Consider the following 21,942-nt stretch of genomic DNA (forward strand, 5'->3'; position numbering starts at 1 on the left):
ACAGTCTGCAACTACAATGTAGTTCAGATATAGTTGGTGTTGCACAGCCCGATGGACTGCCTTGTGGCTTCACCATGTGATTCTGATGAGTGGAAGTAATAGCAGACACTAGCTACCTGTACTTTTACTCTGCTTAGTTTTTGCTTATTTCCCGGGTTGCAGGAGGGACTATGATAGGATTAATAGGTGGACTTTATGGAAAAAAGGTGATCTTCCACCAGGTCAGATAATCTGGTAACGGAAGAAAACTAGACTTTGGATGAGGAGCACATAATAAAGTACAAAGATGTCAAATTATAATCTCATACACCTGAAAACTTTATGGTGTTGTTAACCAATGTTACTCCACTAAATTTAACTTAAAAAGAGTTTATAATAGCCTTAATTGTAATGCTATATACAAATATAAATGTGTCAAAGCTCAAGAACTTTCAAAATATATATATTTGCAAGTTTCTCTAAAAATGGTGATCTTCCTAACAGATGGTTGTTTATAGGAAGCTTTCTTGACATAAATATGACAAAGATGGGAGCACATTAAATTTTACAGGATCATTGGTGGGTCGTTGCTGAAGTGGCCATTTCTTCAAGTCACAGTTTCTTGGGGAAACTTGCATAGATTTTTTAAGGGTTGTGTATTAAACTTTGTATCCGACTGCTTGCCTTTTGCAGAATGTTGCAGGCGGTACTTACGTCAGACGCTAATGCCTTTGTGTAATTCCTTAACAGAGCATTCGGCAGCCTCTTCTCACGGGGCTCGCTGCCTGGCATCTGAGCATGCTGTGATCGCCAAGGAGCAGACTGCCCAGGCGATTGCAAACACAGCACATGCCTATGAGAAGAGTGGTGTAGAAGCAGCCTTGAGTGAGGTGAGAATGACTTAAGAAGCCCAGATTCAAGAGAGCGGGTTTTCAGCAGTAACTATTACAGTTTTCTCACGTTTCTATTATTCTGTGTCTCTGTTGCATTTAACCAATTCTTCTTTATTTCTCCTATTTTTTTCTTACTCGTTCTGTCCATTCTGCTGCCACAATTTAAGGAAGCTGAACCCAAGAAGCCCATGCCCCCGGAAACAAACCTTGCAGAGCAGTCAGAACAGCCCCAAAAGGCTAATGATGCAGAGCCTGCCGCCCAGCCTAATTCTGAGATCTCTGAAGTCGAGATTCCCAGTGTGGGAAGGATTCTGGTTAGATCTGATGCAGATGGATATGATGAGGAGGTACAGAGACGAGGGCAGGGTTTAGCTGTTTGTTGTCAGTCTTATATTCCCTTATTCTGGCTGATTATACTGTAAGGTGTTTGACCATAGTTAATATTTCCTCACTGAAACAAATAATAGACAAGAGGGCCTATCTGGTTTTGACCTTAGTCACTAGTTTTAAAAAGGTAACCTTGTTCCCACTGTGCACTGCTCCCAGTATACTCGTATATCTACCGAGGCCACTGCAGAGCCTAGATAGCTCAGAAAGGTAGAATTGAGTTCCTTTTTTGGTGTTATGAATGAAAAATTGCCTTTTAAGTTAGGAGTCTTTGTAGTATTAGTCAGTTGTTTTTTCTCCAAGTGTAAAATTTTCAGTTGTCCAGTGAGCAAAACAAATGTAAATTGAAGTTTTTAATTATAAAGCTTTATGAAGAAGCTGCAGAATCACAAGTTATTCATTGTGTATCTCTTTTACAGTTGTCACTGCACATAAACAATTACGAATCCTCTCCCTCAGATTTCTTTTTTCTTTTTTTGCTATGAGATATATTTTTTAAATCATTGAAGGTTTTCATTTTATAAAGTCAGATTTGTGCATCCCATAGCTTCTAGACTGTTTCAGGTGTACTGTTCGTCTTAGTAAAAGTCTACAATATTTGTATGTTTAGGATACACAACCAAACTACAGAACTAAATAGAAATTCTCACCTCAAACACTTCCCCTCTAAGAGCTCCAATATACCTTGATTCTTTAACAGTGCCATAGTAGATATTTTTAGACATACATCTTTATTCTTCTGCTAAATTGCAGAGAACATACATGAATAGGTTGTCCTGGGCAGGGTCTTGACATTGTGTAGAGGAACAGGGGCTGTAAGTATGTATAGGAAGAGGTGTGTGAAACTTGACTTACAGTAGATGCTGGTCAAGGCATACACTGCCACGTTTCCCTTCAGCAGTCTGCTCACCTGTCTTTCATGCAATCTTCTTCTGAACCTTTCTTCTCCTTTTTCTTTCTGTGTTTGTGCCCTCGTGTGGTAGGTGATGCTGAGCCCTGCCATGCAAGGGGTCATCCTGGCCATAGCTAAAGCCCGTCAGACCTTTGACCGAGATGGGTCTGAAGCAGGGCTTATTAAGGTATCTCTGTTTTTTAATTTCTCTTGCTTGTACCACAGGTATTATAATAACGGGGCAATAATTCTATTAGATGGTAAAAAAAAATGGGGTTACAAATATCTTTCATTGAAGGAAAGCATAAAACTCCCTTTCCTGTCCAATTAATGAATAACCCGTCCCACCCTGCTGGTTGCCCCTCCTCTGTTGGCACTAATGCATCTGTGGTGAGCAGGGCTGTTCTGTGCCATACTCAGCCTGGAGCGCTTGTTGTTGTTTTTAAGAAATATCTATTAATAAGCTGTGACTGAGACATTCATTGCCTTTGTAATTTGGGAGCCATGATGTGAGAAAGTAGGCCATGCTTTTTTAAGGTGTTTGAATAAAATTTAAGGTACTTGAATAAATTGCATTTATGTGGATCTGTAAAATTCACGTCCTTGGGACTCATGGATATGCCTGAAATAATGAAAACTAAATATTTGTTTTTCTGAGAATTTTATGAAAAAAATGTTTCTTATGAGTATAGTATGTTTTTGGTCCCAGAATTCTAGAGGAGTTTCATCCCTTATGTAATGCAAACAACTTAACAGATGCCATAGTTGCATCTGTAATTCCTTAATAAGAAGAATTTCTTAGAAGTGTTCTTAGAGTTATGAAACTTCTATAGCCTTAGACATCACTCTGTGTGCAGAAGCCCACAATGCACCCTGTTCTATGATTCTGTCTTCACTAGGCATTCCATGAAGAATACTCCAGGCTCTATCTGCTCGCCAAAGAGACCCCCACCCCTCACAGTGATCCTCGACTGCAGCATGTGCTCGTCTACTTTTTCCAAAACGAAGCACCCAAAAGGGTAGTAGAGCGGACCCTTCTGGAACAGTTTGCCGATAAAAATCTTAGCTATGATGAAAGGTGAGACGAGAATACTCAGGTGAACCCCCCTCCTTCTGGGTCTGGCTTGACTAACTTCCCTAGTGGGGAAGCTGTGCACTGAGCTTTTCATTGCTTTCTGAACTCTGTCCACACAGATCAATCAGTATTATGAAGGTGGCTCAAGCTAAACTGAAGGAGATTGGTCCAGATGACATGAATATGGAGGAGTACAAGGTGAAGTCTTTTCTTTCAATCTACAAAGCCACAAACATTAATTCCTGAGGCAAAACTGATAATTTAGTGTTATCACAGACTGAGTGACACCCCCCCAAAAAAAAACCTGGATAAATTATCTTTTCTTACCCTCAGAATAGCAGGTTACTTTATTCCATTCTTCTATTAGAATGAGTCAGTACTTCCAATAAAATTCTTAAACTCGTGGTTTTAGTTTCTTTTAAATAATATAGTTTTCTAATATTTCTGTAATAGAAATTAAATTTTTGTGCATTAAAATGCATCTGTAACTACAGATTTTCCAAAAAAGCATTGTGTTGTACATAAAACAATGTTATATACTACCTGTGGTGTGCCCAGCACACTTGCTGAGCTTGAGTGTTGTCCTGTGTCATTGGGATGACCTTGTCCTTTCATCTTTTCCACATCTGGATGGTTTCATTTGTACTTGAGAGGTCATTTGTTTAAACCAGAACTGAATGACTTTGACATGGGTTTTGGAAATTAAGATCATAAATTCTAAGTTCATGTGAAATAAATATTTCTCTTCCTCAGTGGAAGGAACAGGACATTGAAAATTAAGGTCAACAGTAGATGTTTATTCTAAATGTTGAATACATTTTTATCTCAAAGTTTTTGTGTTTGTCACTTTTGTGCCTGGCTATATGTGCTCAATGAATATTTGTATTGAGTTTAAACTTAACTGTGGTGGAAAGTGTAAAAATAGTTTATGTGGTCAGAATCATTAATGGTAGTCATTCCTTTTCAGAAGTGGCATGAAGATTATAGTTTGTTTCGAAAGGTGTCTGTGTATCTCCTAACAGGCCTGGAACTCTATCAAAAAGGAAAGTATGTTGCCTTTTATGTCACTAAGATTCTTATTGGTCAGGACACTGTTATTTATTGATGTGAGCCCAGGAATACTAAGAATCACAGCCATGCATCACCTCCCTTGTCACATGTGCCAGTGGGCCTCTACTTTTTCCAGTGTTGCATTTCAGTTTTGCTCTGAACATGACATGCGTTTTTTCATCCTTCCCATAATGGTAAGATTTATTAGTAAAGAGACATAATGGCCCGATTTTCTTTGTGATAAATGAAGATAAACTCAGAAAATGAAATTTAGAGTTTGCGTGGACCTTAGTGAGCATCTAGTCCTCTTCTTTGTTTTGGAGTTAGGAACAACTGAAGGCCAGGGAAGTCTTGGGTTTCTTGCCCAACTTATAGAAGAGCTGAGCCTGGCTGCAATCTGGCCTTCAGGCTTCTCCCAGTACCCGATACTGCCTCCATCTTTAAGACTTTTCCATAATTACAGCTGTGTAAATATTCGTATTAGGGATAGTGAAGTCTAAAACCTGACTTTTGGAAAGGAGTGCTCAGCTGTTGTTATCTACCATTTCTAAGGTACCAAGAGGCCCTTTCCTACCTGGTGTATGCCTACCAGAGCAACGCCGCTCTGCTGATGAAGGGGCCCCGACGGGGAGTGAAGGAATCAGTGATCGCTTTATACCGAAGAAAATGCCTTCTGGTTTGTACTGTTTGTAAAGCCTTATGATTTTTATTATTGTATTGTCTTTACTTCTGCTCCAAGCCATGAAGAAATACAACTTAAAAAGCAAAATAATCCCAAAGTTTAGATTTTTCCAAGCTTTCAAGAGTAGTTTAACATTGAAACCGATTAAGTTAAAGTGAATATCATTCTTCAATCCCTGACAGAAGTTGGGATGAGAATTAGTTATCCTATTTTTGTGCCCTTTATGTATACCTACATTATAGCTTTTATCACATTGCTTTCCTACTAGATTGTGAGTTCTTTGAGCACAGATTTTCTTATTCAGCTGTTTTCCCTGTGTCTGGCACGTACTAAGCATATAATAAATGTGTGTTGAAGGAATGCAGTGCTTTCTCTGTGTTCCTTGCTGGATGAGAGTTTTAGTGACTTAAAAGAGACTCCAGTGTTTGTTTGTTTTTTAAAGGTATGAATGCCAAGAATTGGTCCTGCTATTCTGTTAATAATGTTATCATATACCAGCTGTTTTGCATGTGGCAGCCACATGGAAATGCAGACCCATATACCCTCTTCCTACACAAAAGTTTAATTAAACAGGTGCTTGTTCTTCAGAAAACTACAAAGAGGGGGCCTTGGCCTCAGATTGTGTCCTTGTGTTTGTCTTCCCTGACACCCCGCAGAATTGCTCCTCACGGGGAGAGTCAGGTCAGCATTTCTACCACAGCCTTGTTCTTAATACCAAATGGAGAGACTAAGTCGTGATGTACGAGCATGTTGACCTCAGGAGCTTTATTTTCTGATTTATACTTTGATTTCTGTGTCAGTTATAGGTGTGGCAGGGGACTTTGAAAAAAGAGCATTGTAGATTTAATGGATCTGAATTTTATTAGAGTCAGACTTTTTTTAAAAAAAAAATTTTATTGAGGAATATTAGTGTGTTTCTCAAGGGCCTACCAGCTCCAAATCATTGTCCTTCAATCTAGTTGTGGAGGGCGCAGCCCAGCTCCAAGTCTAGTCACCATTTTCAATCTTTAGTTGCAGGGGGCACAGCCCACCATCCCATGTGGGAATTAAACTGACAGCCTTGTTGAGAGCTCACGCTCTAACCAGCTGAGCCATCCGGCCACCCCCTGCTTTTATTTTTTAAATCTCCAAGTACAGATCACATTTTGAATGTCCTGCTCTGCTCGCACAGGTAGACGGTAGTAGTGATTTAGTTTGTGTCCATCGCTGGTCTCTCCCCTGTGTGCATCAGAGTCACCAAGGGAGCTTTCACAGTCATGCACAGGCCCCTCCCCAGACGCTTAAATCTGATCCTGGGCATCAGCATGTCTTGCAGGGCTTCTGCTGCTCAGTGGAGATTTAGAACCATCGAATAGGCCTTTTGTTAGGAGCAGGTGTTAAGCATGACCTTGACTTGCAAGTTTAGCCCGGTGGGTCAGAGGCTTCACTGCATTAGAATCACCTTGGGAGCTTTTAAAAAAATCCCAGTGCCTATGTCACCTGCATACCAATTACATCAGCACGTCTGGAGTAATTGTTTTTAAAACAATTAGTTTTTAAAGGTCCTCCAGGCATTTCCAATGTGCAGTAAAGTTTGGGAACTGCTTGTTCAGTATCTTCTATAAAAAGTATTTATCTTTTTCTGACTTTTTTTCACTCTGCCTTTTATCTGTAGGAGCTGAATGCCAAAGCGGCTTCTCTCTTTGAAACAAATGATGACCACTCTGTAACAGAGGGCATCAGTGTGATGAATGAATTGATCATTCCCTGCATTCACCTTATCATTAATAATGATATCTCCAAGGATGACCTGGATGCCATTGAGATCATGAGAAAACATTGGTGCTCTTACCTTGGGCAAGATATTGCAGGTATGTTGTGTTGAGCACTGCCAATTTCTAAGCCTCTCGGCAATTGTAGACATTACAGTGGTCTCACTTTGTAGCACTGGTTGCCACATTTTTTTAAGGGCTTATTGGAATCCCCTAGTATATAAATGAGTTAAAAGTACATCTGCTCCATTGAAACAAGGGATGGGAGCCTGGACCTCTGGGCCTCTTTCCTCCTCTGTGGCTGCTGAAGCATCTCCACAGACAACCAGGAAGCCCTGTTTGAAAACATCACTGCTCTCCAGGAATGTCACACTTTTATTGCTTTTTCAACTGCCAAAACCTGAACTCTAATTTTATAGTTTAAACATCAACATCTGTTTATGCAGCTTGATTACCTGATGGTGCCATAACTAAATTTTCCTCTGGCTTGAAATATCACAATATAATCATATTAACTCTGATGCTGTTGAGATTAATAGATTAGTAAATGAAGTGTTCTTGTTTTTCCAAAGCATTTTGGAGAGGCAGCCTAAATTTTTTTTTTTTTTTTGTGAGTTTTATAGGCTTGAAAAACTTGGTGTACATTCTAAATGAATGCCTTTAATGTCTTCAGATTTTATTGAGATGGTGTGTGATGCATAGCTTAATGCCATGTGTACACATTGGTATATTTTAATCATTTGAAAGAAAACACCATTATATTTATGGTACAGAGTGTTATATCCACTTTCTCAAAGTTTAGAAGGATGATGGATTAGAAGACCTATCCATAATGAAGTGAATATATAGTGTTATTCTGCCACAGGTCAGATATTTTAAAGCAATGACCTAAAGCTGTGGTATATTTGGCAAGTAGGGTTTTGCTCCTGGTTTGGCCTGAAAGAATTATCATTTGTTGTTAGCTAGTCAGAATAATTCTTTGACCTTTAAGGTTGGGTAATGGGCTATATGGAGTGCTATATAGTTGCAGACTTACTAGATTTTACTCAGAGATCTATTTAGCTATATATGTAACCATCCATTTTCCCTCCACAGAAAATCTACAGCTGTGCTTAGGGGAGTTTCTGCCCAGGCTTCTAGATCCTTCTGCAGAAATCATTGTCTTGAAGGAGCCTCCAACTATTCGACCCAATTCTCCCTATGACCTTTGTAGCCGATTTGCAGCTGTCATGGAGTCAATTCAAGGGGTTTCAACTGTGACAGTGAAATAAGCCCCACGTATTCAAGGCCCATCCTGGTCTTTGGTTGCCTGCCTATTGCACCGATGTCTGTTGTCACAGTGTCTACCATGGGAAAGGAATTAGGTTAAAAAGTAAGATTCAGATCCAGACCCCAACTAGGCTGTGTGTTTAACAAAGGATTGAAAATAAAATTGCACTTTTTAGGAATAGAATAACAAAAGCAATTTCACTAAAAAAGGTAGGAACCAGTATACTAAGGTATCTAATTATGCCAGAAGAACTGAAATGACTTCTTGTACCTACAAGGATGCTTGGGCTTTTCTAAGCCTTTTGCCACTTTTAAAATTATCCTTCAGGCATACATATTTTTGACAGTGGAATAGAAGGGTGATTCATCAGAACCCTCACCAGATGAACAGCTACTAGTTATTTTATCAAATACAGATGACATGTAAAAATTCTTAACTGTAAGAGGTAAGAAATATAAACCTCGCCTGGCTCTTGACAGGAGCTGACAAAGTGGGTTGCTGATAAACCACCACCACCCTTTACATGTGGGAAGAACATAAGGTCATGTGGCTGAAAGACTCTGAAAAGTCAAAAGAAAGCTGCCTTTCCTCTTTCTTTTCTCTCTTTTATTTTATATTTTTAAATAAACCAGAAAACCTCATGCTCAGTCCTGAGTGAAAGAAAGGAGAGCATTAAGGACTTTAAATGTAATAGCATTGTGAAACTTGACTAAAAGTAATGGGTTTTTTTGTTTGTTTTGTTTTTCTAAATGAGGAAGTGTGTATATGTAAACTCTCGGGTGTCCTATACTAGAATGGTTGGCCCTTTTTTTGGTTGGGGAGGGGGGCTTTGTTTTTTTAATTTAAGTATAGCTGGTATAAAATATTATATTAGTTTCAGGTGTACAATATAGTGATTGATTCGACATTTATGTACTTTACGAAGTGATCACCACACTAAGTCTAGTAATCATCTGTCACTGTGCAAACTGATCACAATATTATTGGCTGTTTTTCCCTCCGCCTTTTTGACCCATACCCCCACCCCCTTCCCTCTGAACAAAACAAAAACAGACTCATAGAAACAGAGATCACACTGATGATTAAAGATTGTGTTTTAATAGTTGTTAACCATTTAGGTAAAATTTTCTAACATTGGAAAATTTTCAAAAACAGATGTCTAAGTCTGCTGGCCCAAAAGAACATTTTGATACCCTCCCCCTTTTGCTTTGAAAAAATATGGGATGTGGGTTTGTAAAAATAAAAAGAAATCTACATATATATGTATAGGTAGTGAGAGAAATATCCCCTATTGACCATTTTTTTAAAAAGTTCCAGATTGGGTATTATGTTTTAATCAAATTTTTTGATTAAAGAGGGAATCATGGGAGGGAAGAATGCTTGATAGAACTATGCAGATTTTATAAATGTGCAATAAAAGTATTTGTTTTACCTTTGGTGTCCAGTATGGCCTTTATTTAAATGTATATTTTCTACTTTGGAAATGGATGGAACCAGTAAGCATTTGTCATGTTTCAGTTTTTTGAACGATAAAAGTAGATTAAAGAGTTGAGAAACTTAATGGGGTGAAATAAGAGCAGGCAATGATCAACTCTGGAGCAGTGCCTGGTGACTGATAGCTTTGTATCTCGTTTGTTAGTTGCATTGCATGTAAGTTCATCCACTTTCTAATTTGTTAAATTTAGAAGGAAAAAAATATATTTTTCTAAACTGAATTTCTTATATTTTGATTAAGTTAATGGTTTGCCCATCTTTTACAGATGTTCAAAGGTGCTTTTGTATTTTAAAGCTCATTGCCAAGATTTATTTCCTGGGAAATTGATCAATTTTCTTACCCAATGATTTCCTTTTCCTGTTTAAAATTCTAAGTACCACCATTTACCTTTCACTTTGAAATCCCTGTCATTATTGAATACTGTACACAGTTATGTTATTTCATTTCATGTAACAACCCCTGGATGATGATGGGGACTAGGATTTGTCTAAGGTCATAGATGTCCTGAGTAGTGGAGCCAGGACACTAACCCTCTGTGGTCTCACTTCATAGCCTGTGCTTTTAACAACTGCTCAATTGTCCTTGGTTGTCTTGTAAAATCTTTTGCTTTGTATCTTTCCACATTAGTTATTTTCTGGTCAGCTACTGGGAATCTACAGTTGGCCAAAAACGGAACTGATGAACATTTGTTGTGTGCGGTGTTGAGCAGTTTGTAAACTTGGGATCCACTCAAACCACCAGGGGGAGTGCTGAGAATTTCTTTTTCCTCTTTAGCTGGCTGCCTTAGGCCCAGCCGGGTTTCTTACAGAATCCACAAACTCTCACGCTAAGAACGTTTTTTACATATTTAAAGGGTTGTGAAAAAATGATGAGGGGAAAGGAGGTGGGGAGAGGAGGAAGAGGAAGAAAATGCTGTGACCCTTACTTAAAATGATTGAAGAGTTTGGGCTGGGTACTTGCCCAAACAAATTTAGCATAAATTCCTTTGAGACCGGGTTTAGACTTTCCATGGTCAGCTGGAATTGCAGTCCTCATCTGTTTGGATTTGTTAGCTCTTTTAAGCACACTGAGGCATATAAACATATTTACCCTACTTCAAGAAAGGTGTGAAGAGAATACATGTAACAGAAGAATTTAAATAATGAACTAGAGGCTAGTATTGAATGACGATCTGGGATGTAGCAGGGATAAGACACGAGAGAATTTATTGTAGCTGTAGTTTATTTTCACTGCTCAGTTTATTGTATTTCATTGTATGAATATATCTTATTTATTCCGCTAGTTGTCATTTGAGTTTCCAGTTTTTGGCTACTACCTGTAATGCCACTAGGAACATTCATGTATTGTCTGACAATTAAGTTTGCGAACTCATCCTAGAAAAAGTGCTACATACCTCATTGCTGAATATCGCTATGGTCACCTTCGAAGTACTCCCCTTGGGAAGCTATGCACCAATGCCAGTGCCTAGTTCACCCTTCAAAGCAATTTTTTTTTTAAGACTTTATGGGGGAAGGGGGACAGGACTTTATTGGGGAACAGTGTGTACTTCCAGGACTTTTTTCCAAGTCAAGTTGTTGTCCTTTCAATCTTAGTTGTGGAGGGTGCAGCTCAGCTCCCGGTCCAGTTGCCGTTGCTAGTTGCAGGGGGCACAGCCCACCATCCCTTGCGGGAATCCAACCGGCAACCTTGTGGTTGAGAGGACGCGCTCCAACCAACTGAGCCATCTGGGAGCTCAGTGGCAGCTCAGCTCAAGGTGCCGTGTTCAATCTTAGTTGCAGGGGGCTTTGCCCACCATCCCTTGCGGGACTTGAATTGAACTGGCAACCTTGTGGTTGAGAGCCCACTGGCCCACGTGGGAATTGAACTGGCAGCCTTTGGAGTTAGGAGCATGGAGCTCCAACTGCCTGAGCCACCGAGCCAGCCCTCAAAGCAATTTTTTAACTTTTTTGCTGGAATGGCCATTAGAGCTGTCATCGTATTACCCTTGATGTCCAGAATGTCATCAAAATGTTTTCCTTTCAATGTTTCCTTGATCTTTGAGTAAAGAAAGAAGTCATTGGGGGCCAGATCAGGTGAGTAGGGAGGGTGTTCCAATACAATTATTTGTTTACTGGCTAAAAACTCCCTCACAGACAGTGCCATGTGAGCTGGGGCATTGTGATGCAAGAGCCATGAACTGTTGGCAAAAAGTTCAGATTATCTGTTTCACGCAGCCTTTTCGGCACTTTCAAATAGTAAACTTGGTTAACTATTGTCCAATTAACTTGGTTTGTCCAGTTGGTACGAATTCATAAGGAATAATCTCTCTGATATCAAAAACTGTTAGCGTTGTTGCAACAAGTTCACTAACTTAATTGTCAGACATTTGTATGTCTTTTGATGCACATGACTGCATTTCTGTTGGTATATAACTATGAGTGGAATTACTGGTTCATAGGAATAGGTTGATATATTTTTATTGGGTACTGCCAAACAGCTTTCCAAAGCAATTATAACAATTTAAACTTCTACCAGCAGTTTATAAGAGTTTCAGTTGCACCATATTGTCAAGATTCGGTTTTGTCTGTATTTTTAATTTAGCCATTTCGGTAGATGTGGGATGATATTGTTTTAATTTACACTTCTGGCGTGCTAGTGATGGTGAGCATCTCTATGGACTTAGTGGTCTTTGGCTGTTCTTTTTTGTGAAATGCCTGTTTAAGTCTTTTGCATACATTTTTGTTGAATTTTCTTTTGCTTACTGATTTATGGAAACTTTTGGTTATATGCTTTACATATATCTTCTCCCATTCTGTTTTTTCACTCTTGATATCTTTGATGAAAACAGATTTTTAATGTTAATGTAGTCCAATTTATCAGTCTTTTCCTTCATGGTTAGTGCTTAGTATGCCCTGTTGATGAAATTATTACCAAGGTCATGAAGATATTCTGTATTATCTTCCAGCAGTTTTTTTTTTTTTATAATTGGCTAATTAATTCATACCATTTATTGAAAACATTGTCTGTTTTCCAGTGCTATGTCTTTGTCATAAATCGTGTCTACATAGGGTCTGTTTCTGGGCACTCTTGTCTGTTCCATTGGCCTATTTGTCTACTTGTACCAATATCACACTCTCTTAACTAGTGTACCTTTTAAGTCTTGGTTTCCAGTACAATAAATTATCCAGTTTTGAACATCTTCAAGATTGTCTTGGCTATTCTTGATCTTTTATATTTCAATATAAATTTTAGGATCAGTTTGTCATTTTCATACATGTACACACAGATCTTCAAGGATTTTGATTAGGTTTACAGTGACTAGATAATTTAGAGAGAATTAACATCTTCTGATCTATGAATGTAGTATATCCTATTTATTTAGGTTTTCTTTAATTTCAGTGTACAGGTTTTCCATGTCTTCCATAAAATTTATTCCTGGATCTTTGATCTTTTGACTTTTCTTTTTAGATTTTACTGGGAAAGGGGAACAGGACTTTATTGGGAACAGTGTGCACTTCCAGGACTTTTCCAGGTCAAGTTGTCCTTTCAATCTTAGTTGTGGAGGATGCAGCTCAGCCCCAGGTCCAGTTGCCATTGTTAGTTGCAGGGGGAGAAGCCCACCATCCCTTGCGGGAGTCGAGGAGTTGAACCGGAAACCTTGTGGTTGAGAGTCCACGCTCCAACCAACTGAGCCATCTGGCTACCCAGGCGCTGAGCGGCAGCTCATTGACTTCATTCTAATTGCGGAGGGCACAGCTCACTGGCCCATGTGGGAATTGAACCGGTAGCCCCGTTGCCCAGAGCTTGTGCTCTAACCAACTGAGCCACCCGTCCACCCTGGTTTTTTTTTTTTTAATTCCGTTTTTATTTGTTGCTGGTCTCTAGAAACAAGTTGATTCTTTTATATCAACCCTATATTGATAAATTCATTTACTAATTCTAATAGTTTATCAGTTTTTTTTTAAGATTTTCTCTATACACAGTTATGTTATCTGTGGATGATGACTTATATTTCTTTATTTCAAGTCCTTACTACATTCATTTTTCTTGCCTGGTCACACTGACTCAGACTATGAGTACAATGCTAAATAGAAGTGATAGGTTTCCTTGTCTCCCAATTTTCGGAGGAAAACTTTTCAATATTTCACCATTAAGTATGCTGTAGGCTTTTTGTAAATTCCATTTATTAGATAAAAAAGATTTCTTCTGTTCCTAGTTTGTGAAGTTTTTTAGAAATTATGAATAGATGTTGAAATTTATTAAATCTATTGAAATAATTATGTGGGCCTTTTCCTTTGTTCATGTGTGAATTATATTAATTTTAAATGTTAAATCAACCATGTGTTGCCAGAATAAATTGAATTTGATCATGATTTGATTTTTATATGTATATGGCATTTATTTTCATATTTTGTTTATGATTGTTGCACATATATTTATGAAAGATTGGCCTTTAATTTTCTTGTAATGTCCTTTTCAAGGTTGGTATCGAGATTATTCCAGCTTTATTGCATGACTTCAAAAATGTTCTCTCGTTTTCCATTCTCTGGAAGTGTTTGGATAAGAGAATTATTTCTTTATATAAATTTTATTGGGGAATATTGGGGAACAGTGTGCTTCTCCAGGGCCCATCAGCTCCAAGTTGTTGTCCTTCAATCTAGTTGTGGAGGGCGCAGCTCAGCTCCAAGTCCAGTCACCGTTTTCAATCTTAGTTGCAGGGGGCACAGCGCACCATCCCATGGGGGAATTGAACCGGCAACCCTGTTGTTCAGACCTCACGCTCTAACTAACTGAGCCATTTGGCCACCCAAGAATTATTTCTTAATGTCTGGAAGACTTCATCATTGAAACCATCTGAGCCTAGAACTGTTTGTTTTGTAGGAATGCTTTTAATTATGAATTTGTTTCATACAGGGTTTTCAGGTTTTCTTTGGTTACTTCGTGGCAGTTTTGGAAAATTACTAGAAAATTGTCCATTTTATCTAAAATTTAAAATGTACTGGCAGAAAGTTTATAATAGCACCATGTGTTGCTCACGTGCGAGCGTGTGTGTGTGTGTGTGTAATGACTCGGATCTTAGTGATGTCCCCCTTTTCATTACTGATACTGAGTGACATGTATCTTCTTTTCTTTTTGATTATTATTTCCTGAGGTTTATTGGTCTTTGCATTTTGTTCGTGATTCTCTTTTGTAAGTTTTTTTTTCAAAGCTCTTCAGCATTGATTCTTAACCTTGGCCACCAACTATAATCAGCTGTGTCACTTTTAAAAACACAGCTGCCTAGGCCTCAACCCTACTGATACTGACTTGTTAGGTTTGGGGTGGGACCCTGATGCTTTTATGCTTAGAAACATCACAGGTGATTCTGATACACAGTCTGAAAAATACTTTTTCATAGAACTTTCATGCCTACTTAGTGGCTTTACATTGTCATAAAAACACTGAAGTGTATGGTTTCATAAAATGTCTGTAGAACCTCCTTCAATGACAATTTACAGGCTTTCATGCTTTCTGAATTAATATGTTTTATTTTGGCACGTTCCTCATGTTAAACTCAACTTTGATGGAAATCAATGTAATTTTTCTGTTTAACCTTTCCTCAATTTCCATAAACACGTCAGTTCCTTAAAGTTTGCTCACAGGCCCAATTTCTCAGCTATTTGGTCATTATTACTTTTCCCTGAACCTTTAAAAAAATTCTCCACATTCTTTTAAGTTATTGAGCAATAAAGTACCATTGATCTACAGATCAGAGGAAGTGGCTTAAGAGCTATTTTAGGGCATTTCCATGTCTTCTTTCAGCACTCTTGATTGCTGCATTGCCCATTAGGTTGTTGGCTAGTTATGATGGCCCCTCAACCTCCTTGTTGTGTAGCAGTTTGGCCATTTATAGATAGGTGAATGGGACCTGCAGAGACCTGGTCACTAACCTCAAAATAGGAGAAGCCTGGATTTGTTCCTGCTACACGAAGACAAGAAACTGACCATAAGCAATGAACAGAGATATTAACTTTGAGGAGAAGGAGGCTTGACTTGGAATTTAGGTGACTTGGAATTGGTAAGCTGGCACAAAAATGGTATCCAGGAACTGCCAGTAGTGAGATTTGAAAATTAAAAGTGTGCTAGGCCTGTGTTAATCACATTTTGGACGGATGGCCAGCTTTCTATCTAGAGTCTTGATAGTGGGTCCGAGGTATCATTGCATACCAAAATTGGTCTTCCCAAGTTAGCATTTAGATTTTAACGGTGAGGACAGAATCCGCAATGATGACCTGGAAGTAGCATGGTCATTCACTAAGTCATCTTGACTATCCGTATTTAAGGAACAGCCAGATCTCATACATGAGGTAAACAGTTGTACAGCTCTCCTGATTTATAAATCACTGCTGAATTAATATGTCTCTTAGGAAGATGTGGTTCATAGACAGAATATTGACATTGAAATCTGACACATCTGAGTGCAAATACTGACTGAACCTCTTTTCCTGGTCTATAAAACAGGAGACTATTTAACCTTGCAGGTATGTCTTCAGAGTTAAAGGAAACAGTAGATGTGGCAATGACCTGGTGTGAAGTGGAGCTCCAGATACAGTTGTCATGGGGAAATCTGCCATGTGGCTTATAGGTGGCTTCTAAACAATTAGGGCATAATGTAGATACCCAGGGGGTTATGGGCCTGTGGCAAGTGGTGTGTCCATTTTAGCCAATCTGGAGGAGAGATGTTGAAGGGTTAAGGTTTTATGCTGGATAGAAAAATTACATTATCTCCTACCTGATTGTTTACCTGTTTTAGACATATTTTTTTTTAATCATTTTACTGAGTGGTCTAAACTTGATAAAATGCAAGGCGTCAATAGCTTTCTTTTTGTTTCCACTGCTACCTTCCAATATGATTTTCTGGATCTCCTCTCCTGCCCCTTGACCGTATCTCTGGAAGAGCTCAGCTTTATTGTTTCAGTATGAAAACAATAAGTTTCACGTATGATTGAGTCTGAACCATTCCAGATCGAAGGTTCACTCACTCACTCTTTTCGGTGCTTCTCCCCTCACCTTAGTTCAGGCCTCAGCCTGAAGTTCAGGGACCAGCAGTAAGGAAGGAGCCATAGGATGTTCTTTCACTCTCCCTGCTCCATTCCCCTCTTCATCCCCAACTTCTGGCAGCCCTGGGGGGGAGGGGGGCGTTTACAGAAGAAGGCAAAGGACGTTTCCTTTGTAAAGAAACAGTTTTGTTTAACAGGCCCTCGAATAACATCATTTGGTTTGATACCATTTTGTTATAATGGTGAGGTAAATGCTCTAGGAACTTAACTGTTGTTTTTATCAATCAGCCGATGGTAAAACTGGTTTCATTATACGTTGTTTCATTGCAGTTTTAAGAACCTATTGGCGACATTAAGTGAGGACTTAACTGTACTCCCTTTATTCTCAAATGTCCTTTGTTATGGCAAGAATGCAACTGCAAGCTCATGTGTGGGACATTTTATGGGTTCTTCAGAGAACCCATATCTTGTCCCCGATGTGGCTTTTGGACTCTGACTGAACTCTGACAGTCCCTCTTAGTTCCTGCCCTTGTCGTTCACTCTTCCAGCAGTGCCCTGGGACGGTGCCGCCCAGACTGCCTTCCCCAGCATCCATTTGGGTAGGGAAAGCTCACCATCCTTCCCAAGTACAAGGCAGAATGCAGGGGCTGCCGCCATGCTCCGCTCCAGCTAGTCCCCTGCTTTCAGGCGGCTCCGGTGATGACGGTCAGGCACCCTTCTCTGTGCCTCCACAACACAGGGCAGGTTTTCCCAAGAACTTTCTTGGGCACCTTCTGGTAGCAGCAGAGCTGAGGCAGCAGTTCGTGGATCAGCAGGGATGGGGTGTGTGTGTGTCAGATACCAGTCCTCCTGGGAATAACTCCCATCTATGAGTGGTTCTCTTGAGGTCCATCTCCACCCCATTCCTCACAGAAAAGGGTAGGGAACATCACAGTACTCCCAACGGTTAGGAATACTCTTTCAAGAATCCTAGTGGAGCTCCGTGCTTCTCTTAGTAGGCTATTGTGTGCGAAGGCTGACCAGTTTGACCACTTCTTAGCAGCAATGTGTTGAGCCCCTCTCTTTAGACTATGGCTCATGTATCACCCAAGGGCTCTATTCAAAATTCTGGGCAATAAAATAGTCCATCCCACATCCATACATGTGGATGAGGTGGCAAGGAGAATGACTGGCTTAAAAAACATCTTTGGATTAGTAGAGTAGAAAGTGGACTCAGCTTCTTTTACTTCCATAGTAGAGGCCAGTGACTGCAAACATTTTCCTAACCCTCGAGTTTCTCATTGTTCCAACCCTGGCTGCTGAGACACATCTCCTGTCCAAAAGCCCGTTAAACCATTTGTGACTTCCCTTCCTCCCTCCCAAAATGTGTCTAGCCCGTATTGGGTACCATAGGACTTTTCCCCAAGAACTAATCTCAGGCCCAGAAGGGTAACAGATGAATATTTTAATAGAAACTTCCTGGAATGCCGTATCTACTAATGGTGAAATTTTCAGACCCAAAGACAGGCTGGTGGAAAAGATAGCACTGAAAGCATCAGATTCTAACTACATCGAATTTAATGAGTCCCTGAGTTATTTTCTTACAATGGCGTGCACGCAATAAAAGCTTTTGACTTGAAATATTGATTGATTGATGTCCCTTTCTGTTTCTAATACATATGACAACACAGCTCTCCATGTGTAACCACAAATGTTTTTCATGTTAGAATAATTTGCCACAATGTATGAGAAAAGGCTGAGTTGAACCTAAGATTTAATTAATTCTATTTTTATTTCTCATTATTTTCTCTACAAAACAGGTAGATAAAAACAGTGGCCATTTTAGGTGAAAATCATCTTCTTTCTTAGACTTTCTAAAAGTGGATTCTGGCCAGAATGCAAATCACATTCCTTTCTGGGAATGACATAAATTGTTGGCCATTTGGGAATCAGTAAAGAGTGCCTGCCCCACCTCCATTTAAAAAACGCTTTTGTGTTCTTAAGGAGTGTTAGGAAGACAGACTATTTTCTGTTCTTTTTTTTTTCTCTTCTTTTTTCAGAGGAAGGCATAATCACACGCTGGTGAAAAATATCAGCACCTGCAAACGTGGGATTAGGATGAGAGGTATAAGCCACTCACAGGCACAGGTGAGCCACCTGGCAACAAAGACCCTGTTTAGACCTCAACAAAAGCACAAAGGACAAGATTTTTCTTTGTAAGTCTTTGGCTTTTCCTCCTGCTTTGCTGCTAAGGTTTTCCTTTGGTCTGGTGGACTGTCTCAGCAACCAATCCTCATGAAGCAACAGGACGGGGTGACAAAAGACTGCCAAGGCGTCAAAACCCAGGATTCAAGTCCTGACCAGCTAATTACTTGCCATGGACATGTTGCCTAAATTCTCTGAATACCAATTTCCTCATTAGCAAAACAAATACTGTCTGTTATCTCAACATCAAAAAAAAAAAAATCAAGATACATTACATAAATCTCTGTAAATAAAAATATGTGAAAGTGCCTTGTAAAGTCTTAAATCCCACCAGTTGTGTGATAGGGAAACTGCACAGGGACAAGGTGTTAGGAAAGAGGAGGCAGGCTACTGCCACAGTCCCTGGGGAATGAGTTACTCCTGGCCACATGCTTGGCTTCCTGCGGTTCTGACAATAGAGACAACTTCCTTAACCTGACCTACAGGCCCTGCAGTATCTGGCTCCTTCCTAACTCAGCCGCTTTGCTTTATACATTTTTCTCTTCCTATCTGGAACTGCTATTCATCCTTTGCTTTTAGCCAGTTATCACTTCCTTAGGGTATCTGTCCGTGACTCCCTGACAAGGCTAAATTCCTCCTATTGCATGATCTTACAGAATGATGTACCTTTTCAATTTTGTAAAGTTTGTCATGGTTACAATTTCCATTTATTTAAGGACAGGGATAAATTTTGTCTTGCCATTTTATTCCTGGTTCCTAGCACAATGCCTGGCCCATGGAAGGTGCTCAATAAGTATTTAAGTGAGTGAGTAAACGATCAGATGAATGTGTCCTTCTTGTAGACCCTGTGGGATCCAAGGATACCTCTTGGGTATTTGAGCCTCACCCCTGATTGAAACTTGGTCCAAAGAGCTTTGAAACTTTACTGAGAAGCGGTAGTTGATAAAATAAGCGTTGGAACCAGAGAAAGCCAGAATACAACTTTGATGAAAACTGCCTTTTTATAGTCAAATGTATTTACCTGTCATTTGGATTTGTGTATGCTAAGTGGATATATGCAAAAGGACATACATAAAAGGGAAAGAAGCTTCTGGAGAAACTGTGACTCCTGTAGAACCCTACTCTGAGCAAGAAGGCAAACGCTTAAAGATGGAATTGCTCCTGAACAGGCTTTTCACAGGGAAAAAAAGTCATTTTTCTAAGGAAGGAATTGACTTGGGCTACGCTGACAGACTTGTTTATTCTTGTGTTGAGGTATGTGTGTGTGTGTTTTCTTGCTTGAGCAAGGGCTATCTCAAGATGCCAGGGCTATGTCAGGGTTATTTTATCGTGAAGCACAAGGTGTCTGAGACAGCAGCGCAGTCTCAGAGCTGAGCTGGCAAAGCACAGAGCCCCTGTAGGGAGGGAGGAGTCTCAGTTCTGCAAGCAATCCAGCAGGCCTCTGAACAGGGTGAAATCACATATTTGGGACATCAGAAGCCATCACCCTTCATTGTTGTCCCCCTCAGTTGTGGGATTGTCAACAGGATTGATGGTGGCTGTTTTTCATCCAATGAAGGGAGTGGAGACAGTGGGGACAGATGGTAGTGACAGGAACAGGGTGGCGAGTGCAGGGTGGTGTCTACTGGCCAGTTTATGAGCAAGCATGAGGCTCCTTCTTGAGGACTTGCAGCAATGCCTGAGGAAGATGTGGGGTGGGTAGTCAGGCAGAGGGCCTGCTGGTGCAAGTGGGGCAAGCAAAGGAACTTGGGTCATTGTTGCGAAAGGGGCTACATTTGTAGCCACAGCCTGGGTAGGTCTGCTGACATTTGCGTTAAAAGTTACGGGATTTATAACATGATTTTCCATATGGTAAAAGACATTTCTGAGGGGCTTGTAATTCTCTCCACATGCATGCCCACATTGGCAGTTCTTGGGCACAGCCACTCTGAGGTTACCAATTGGGTCCTGGTTTGCCCAGGACTTCTCCAGTTTTCACGCTAAAGCCAGGATGGTTGATGACCTTATCACTCTCTGACTCTATTTCTTACCTTCACACCAGGGAGACAGAGCAGAGTCTTATAACGTAGCAGAAACAAGAATATGTCTTCCCTTTGGGATAGTAAGAATCCACGGCTACATTGAAGATTTCTATCCGAAGGTGCTATTCTAGGCCAATAATTCATTTTTATTTGTTAAGGCATATTCTGAAGTTTTTCTATCTATATATACAGTGACTATTCACACTAGATTTTCTATGTGGATGTAATTTTATATTTTCCTCAGTAATAAAAGAATAAAGTATATAATTAATGTTATGAGTTTAAAAGCATTTTATATAAATAAGATCTAAATCAGAGATACATGTTTGTTCGAAACGGTGCCTTGATTTTTCATTCTGAAATTAGGATCACCATATCACAAAGATTGTCAAATCCTTAACACATAGGACAGTGACCACCACCCCCCCGCCCCCCAATGAGGCAAACAAATTCAGAGTGATGAAGGGTAAGGAAGAGAAAGGATTCTACTGACATCTCTTTATTCCAGAGACTGCTTGGCAGAAGCGAGTCCTAGATGACCAAGTTCCTAGATCTTGGTATTAGATAGAAAGAGCCATCAGACTCTTCTGCTGGAGCACAGGATGGTGGGGCTGTAGGACCAGCTATCTGGGGAGAGGGCACATCTTCTTTTTCAGGCAGGCTGAGAAGATGAAAAGTAACCCACTGAGGGCCAAGAAAGTACCAGCAGCCCAGCCCAGGTAGAAGGCATCTCCGAACTCCCACCGAGGCACAATTTCAGGGATGCTGTCATCCCAGAAGTCTTGGATTGTGGCGTAGGCCATCCAGAAGACTGGAAAGAGGGTAGTGACTGAAGTTGATGCCTCCAAAGTCCCTCCCAGGATGCAAAGACGCCTCTTAAATACCCATCTGATCCTGTGAAACTGGCAGCATTCAAACCCAAAGCCAGAGAGCAGAAGCCCCAAAACTCCTAGCCGTGGGAGGCCACCATGAGGAGGCGGGACACCTGGCACTCCCGAGGCAGAGATAAGGGGGACTCAAAGGCCTTGCACACAGCGGCGACTTCCTCTGCGTTCACACAGACCTCCCGAAGGCCCATGATCCAGGTCTCCATTTCGTTCAGTTCCAGATTGAGAGTCTTCCACTGGGGCAGGGCAGTGGTGACACATGAGCAGACCCAGCCAAGGAGAGAGAGGAGCAGTGCCCTGAGCTGGGCTCTCCCACGGCAACTCCAGGGCATGGTTGCTCCCTCCACAGAGGCTGAA

The 21,942-nt window shown here is 40.3% G+C and overlaps 2 protein-coding genes across 6 annotated transcripts in view; one reads left to right on the forward strand and one right to left on the reverse strand.

Annotated features, from left to right (window-relative positions):
* USP28 (ubiquitin specific peptidase 28) overlaps positions 1 to 9,410 on the forward strand; it is a 60,406-nt gene extending 50,996 nt beyond the window's left edge. For 4 of the 5 annotated variants that reach the window (XM_019753331.2, XM_019753333.2, XM_019753336.2 and 1 more), the window contains 9 exons: positions 730 to 869; positions 1,040 to 1,219; positions 2,243 to 2,338; positions 3,051 to 3,229; positions 3,346 to 3,424; positions 4,194 to 4,273; positions 4,829 to 4,952; positions 6,613 to 6,808; positions 7,805 to 9,410. In XM_019753331.2, coding sequence (XP_019608890.2) covers positions 730 to 869; positions 1,040 to 1,219; positions 2,243 to 2,338; positions 3,051 to 3,229; positions 3,346 to 3,424; positions 4,194 to 4,273; positions 4,829 to 4,952; positions 6,613 to 6,808; positions 7,805 to 7,980 — 1,250 coding nt within the window. In that variant the 3' untranslated portion in view covers positions 7,981 to 9,410. The remainder of the gene's footprint in view (positions 1 to 729; positions 870 to 1,039; positions 1,220 to 2,242; positions 2,339 to 3,050; positions 3,230 to 3,345; positions 3,425 to 4,193; positions 4,274 to 4,828; positions 4,953 to 6,612; positions 6,809 to 7,804) is intronic. The other variant, XM_019753335.2, reaches the window with a different exon arrangement.
* Positions 9,411 to 21,229: 11,819 nt separating this feature from the next.
* CLDN25 (claudin 25) lies at positions 21,230 to 21,942 on the reverse strand. Its single transcript, XM_019753350.2, is given in 3 exon segments — positions 21,230 to 21,351; positions 21,354 to 21,650; positions 21,653 to 21,942. Coding segments are annotated over 3 exon segments (684 nt in total). The 5' UTR covers positions 21,918 to 21,942.

This window comes from Rhinolophus sinicus, linkage group LG06 (genome assembly GCF_036562045.2).
Source record: "Rhinolophus sinicus isolate RSC01 linkage group LG06, ASM3656204v1, whole genome shotgun sequence".
Classification (NCBI taxonomy): Eukaryota; Metazoa; Chordata; class Mammalia; order Chiroptera; family Rhinolophidae; genus Rhinolophus; species Rhinolophus sinicus.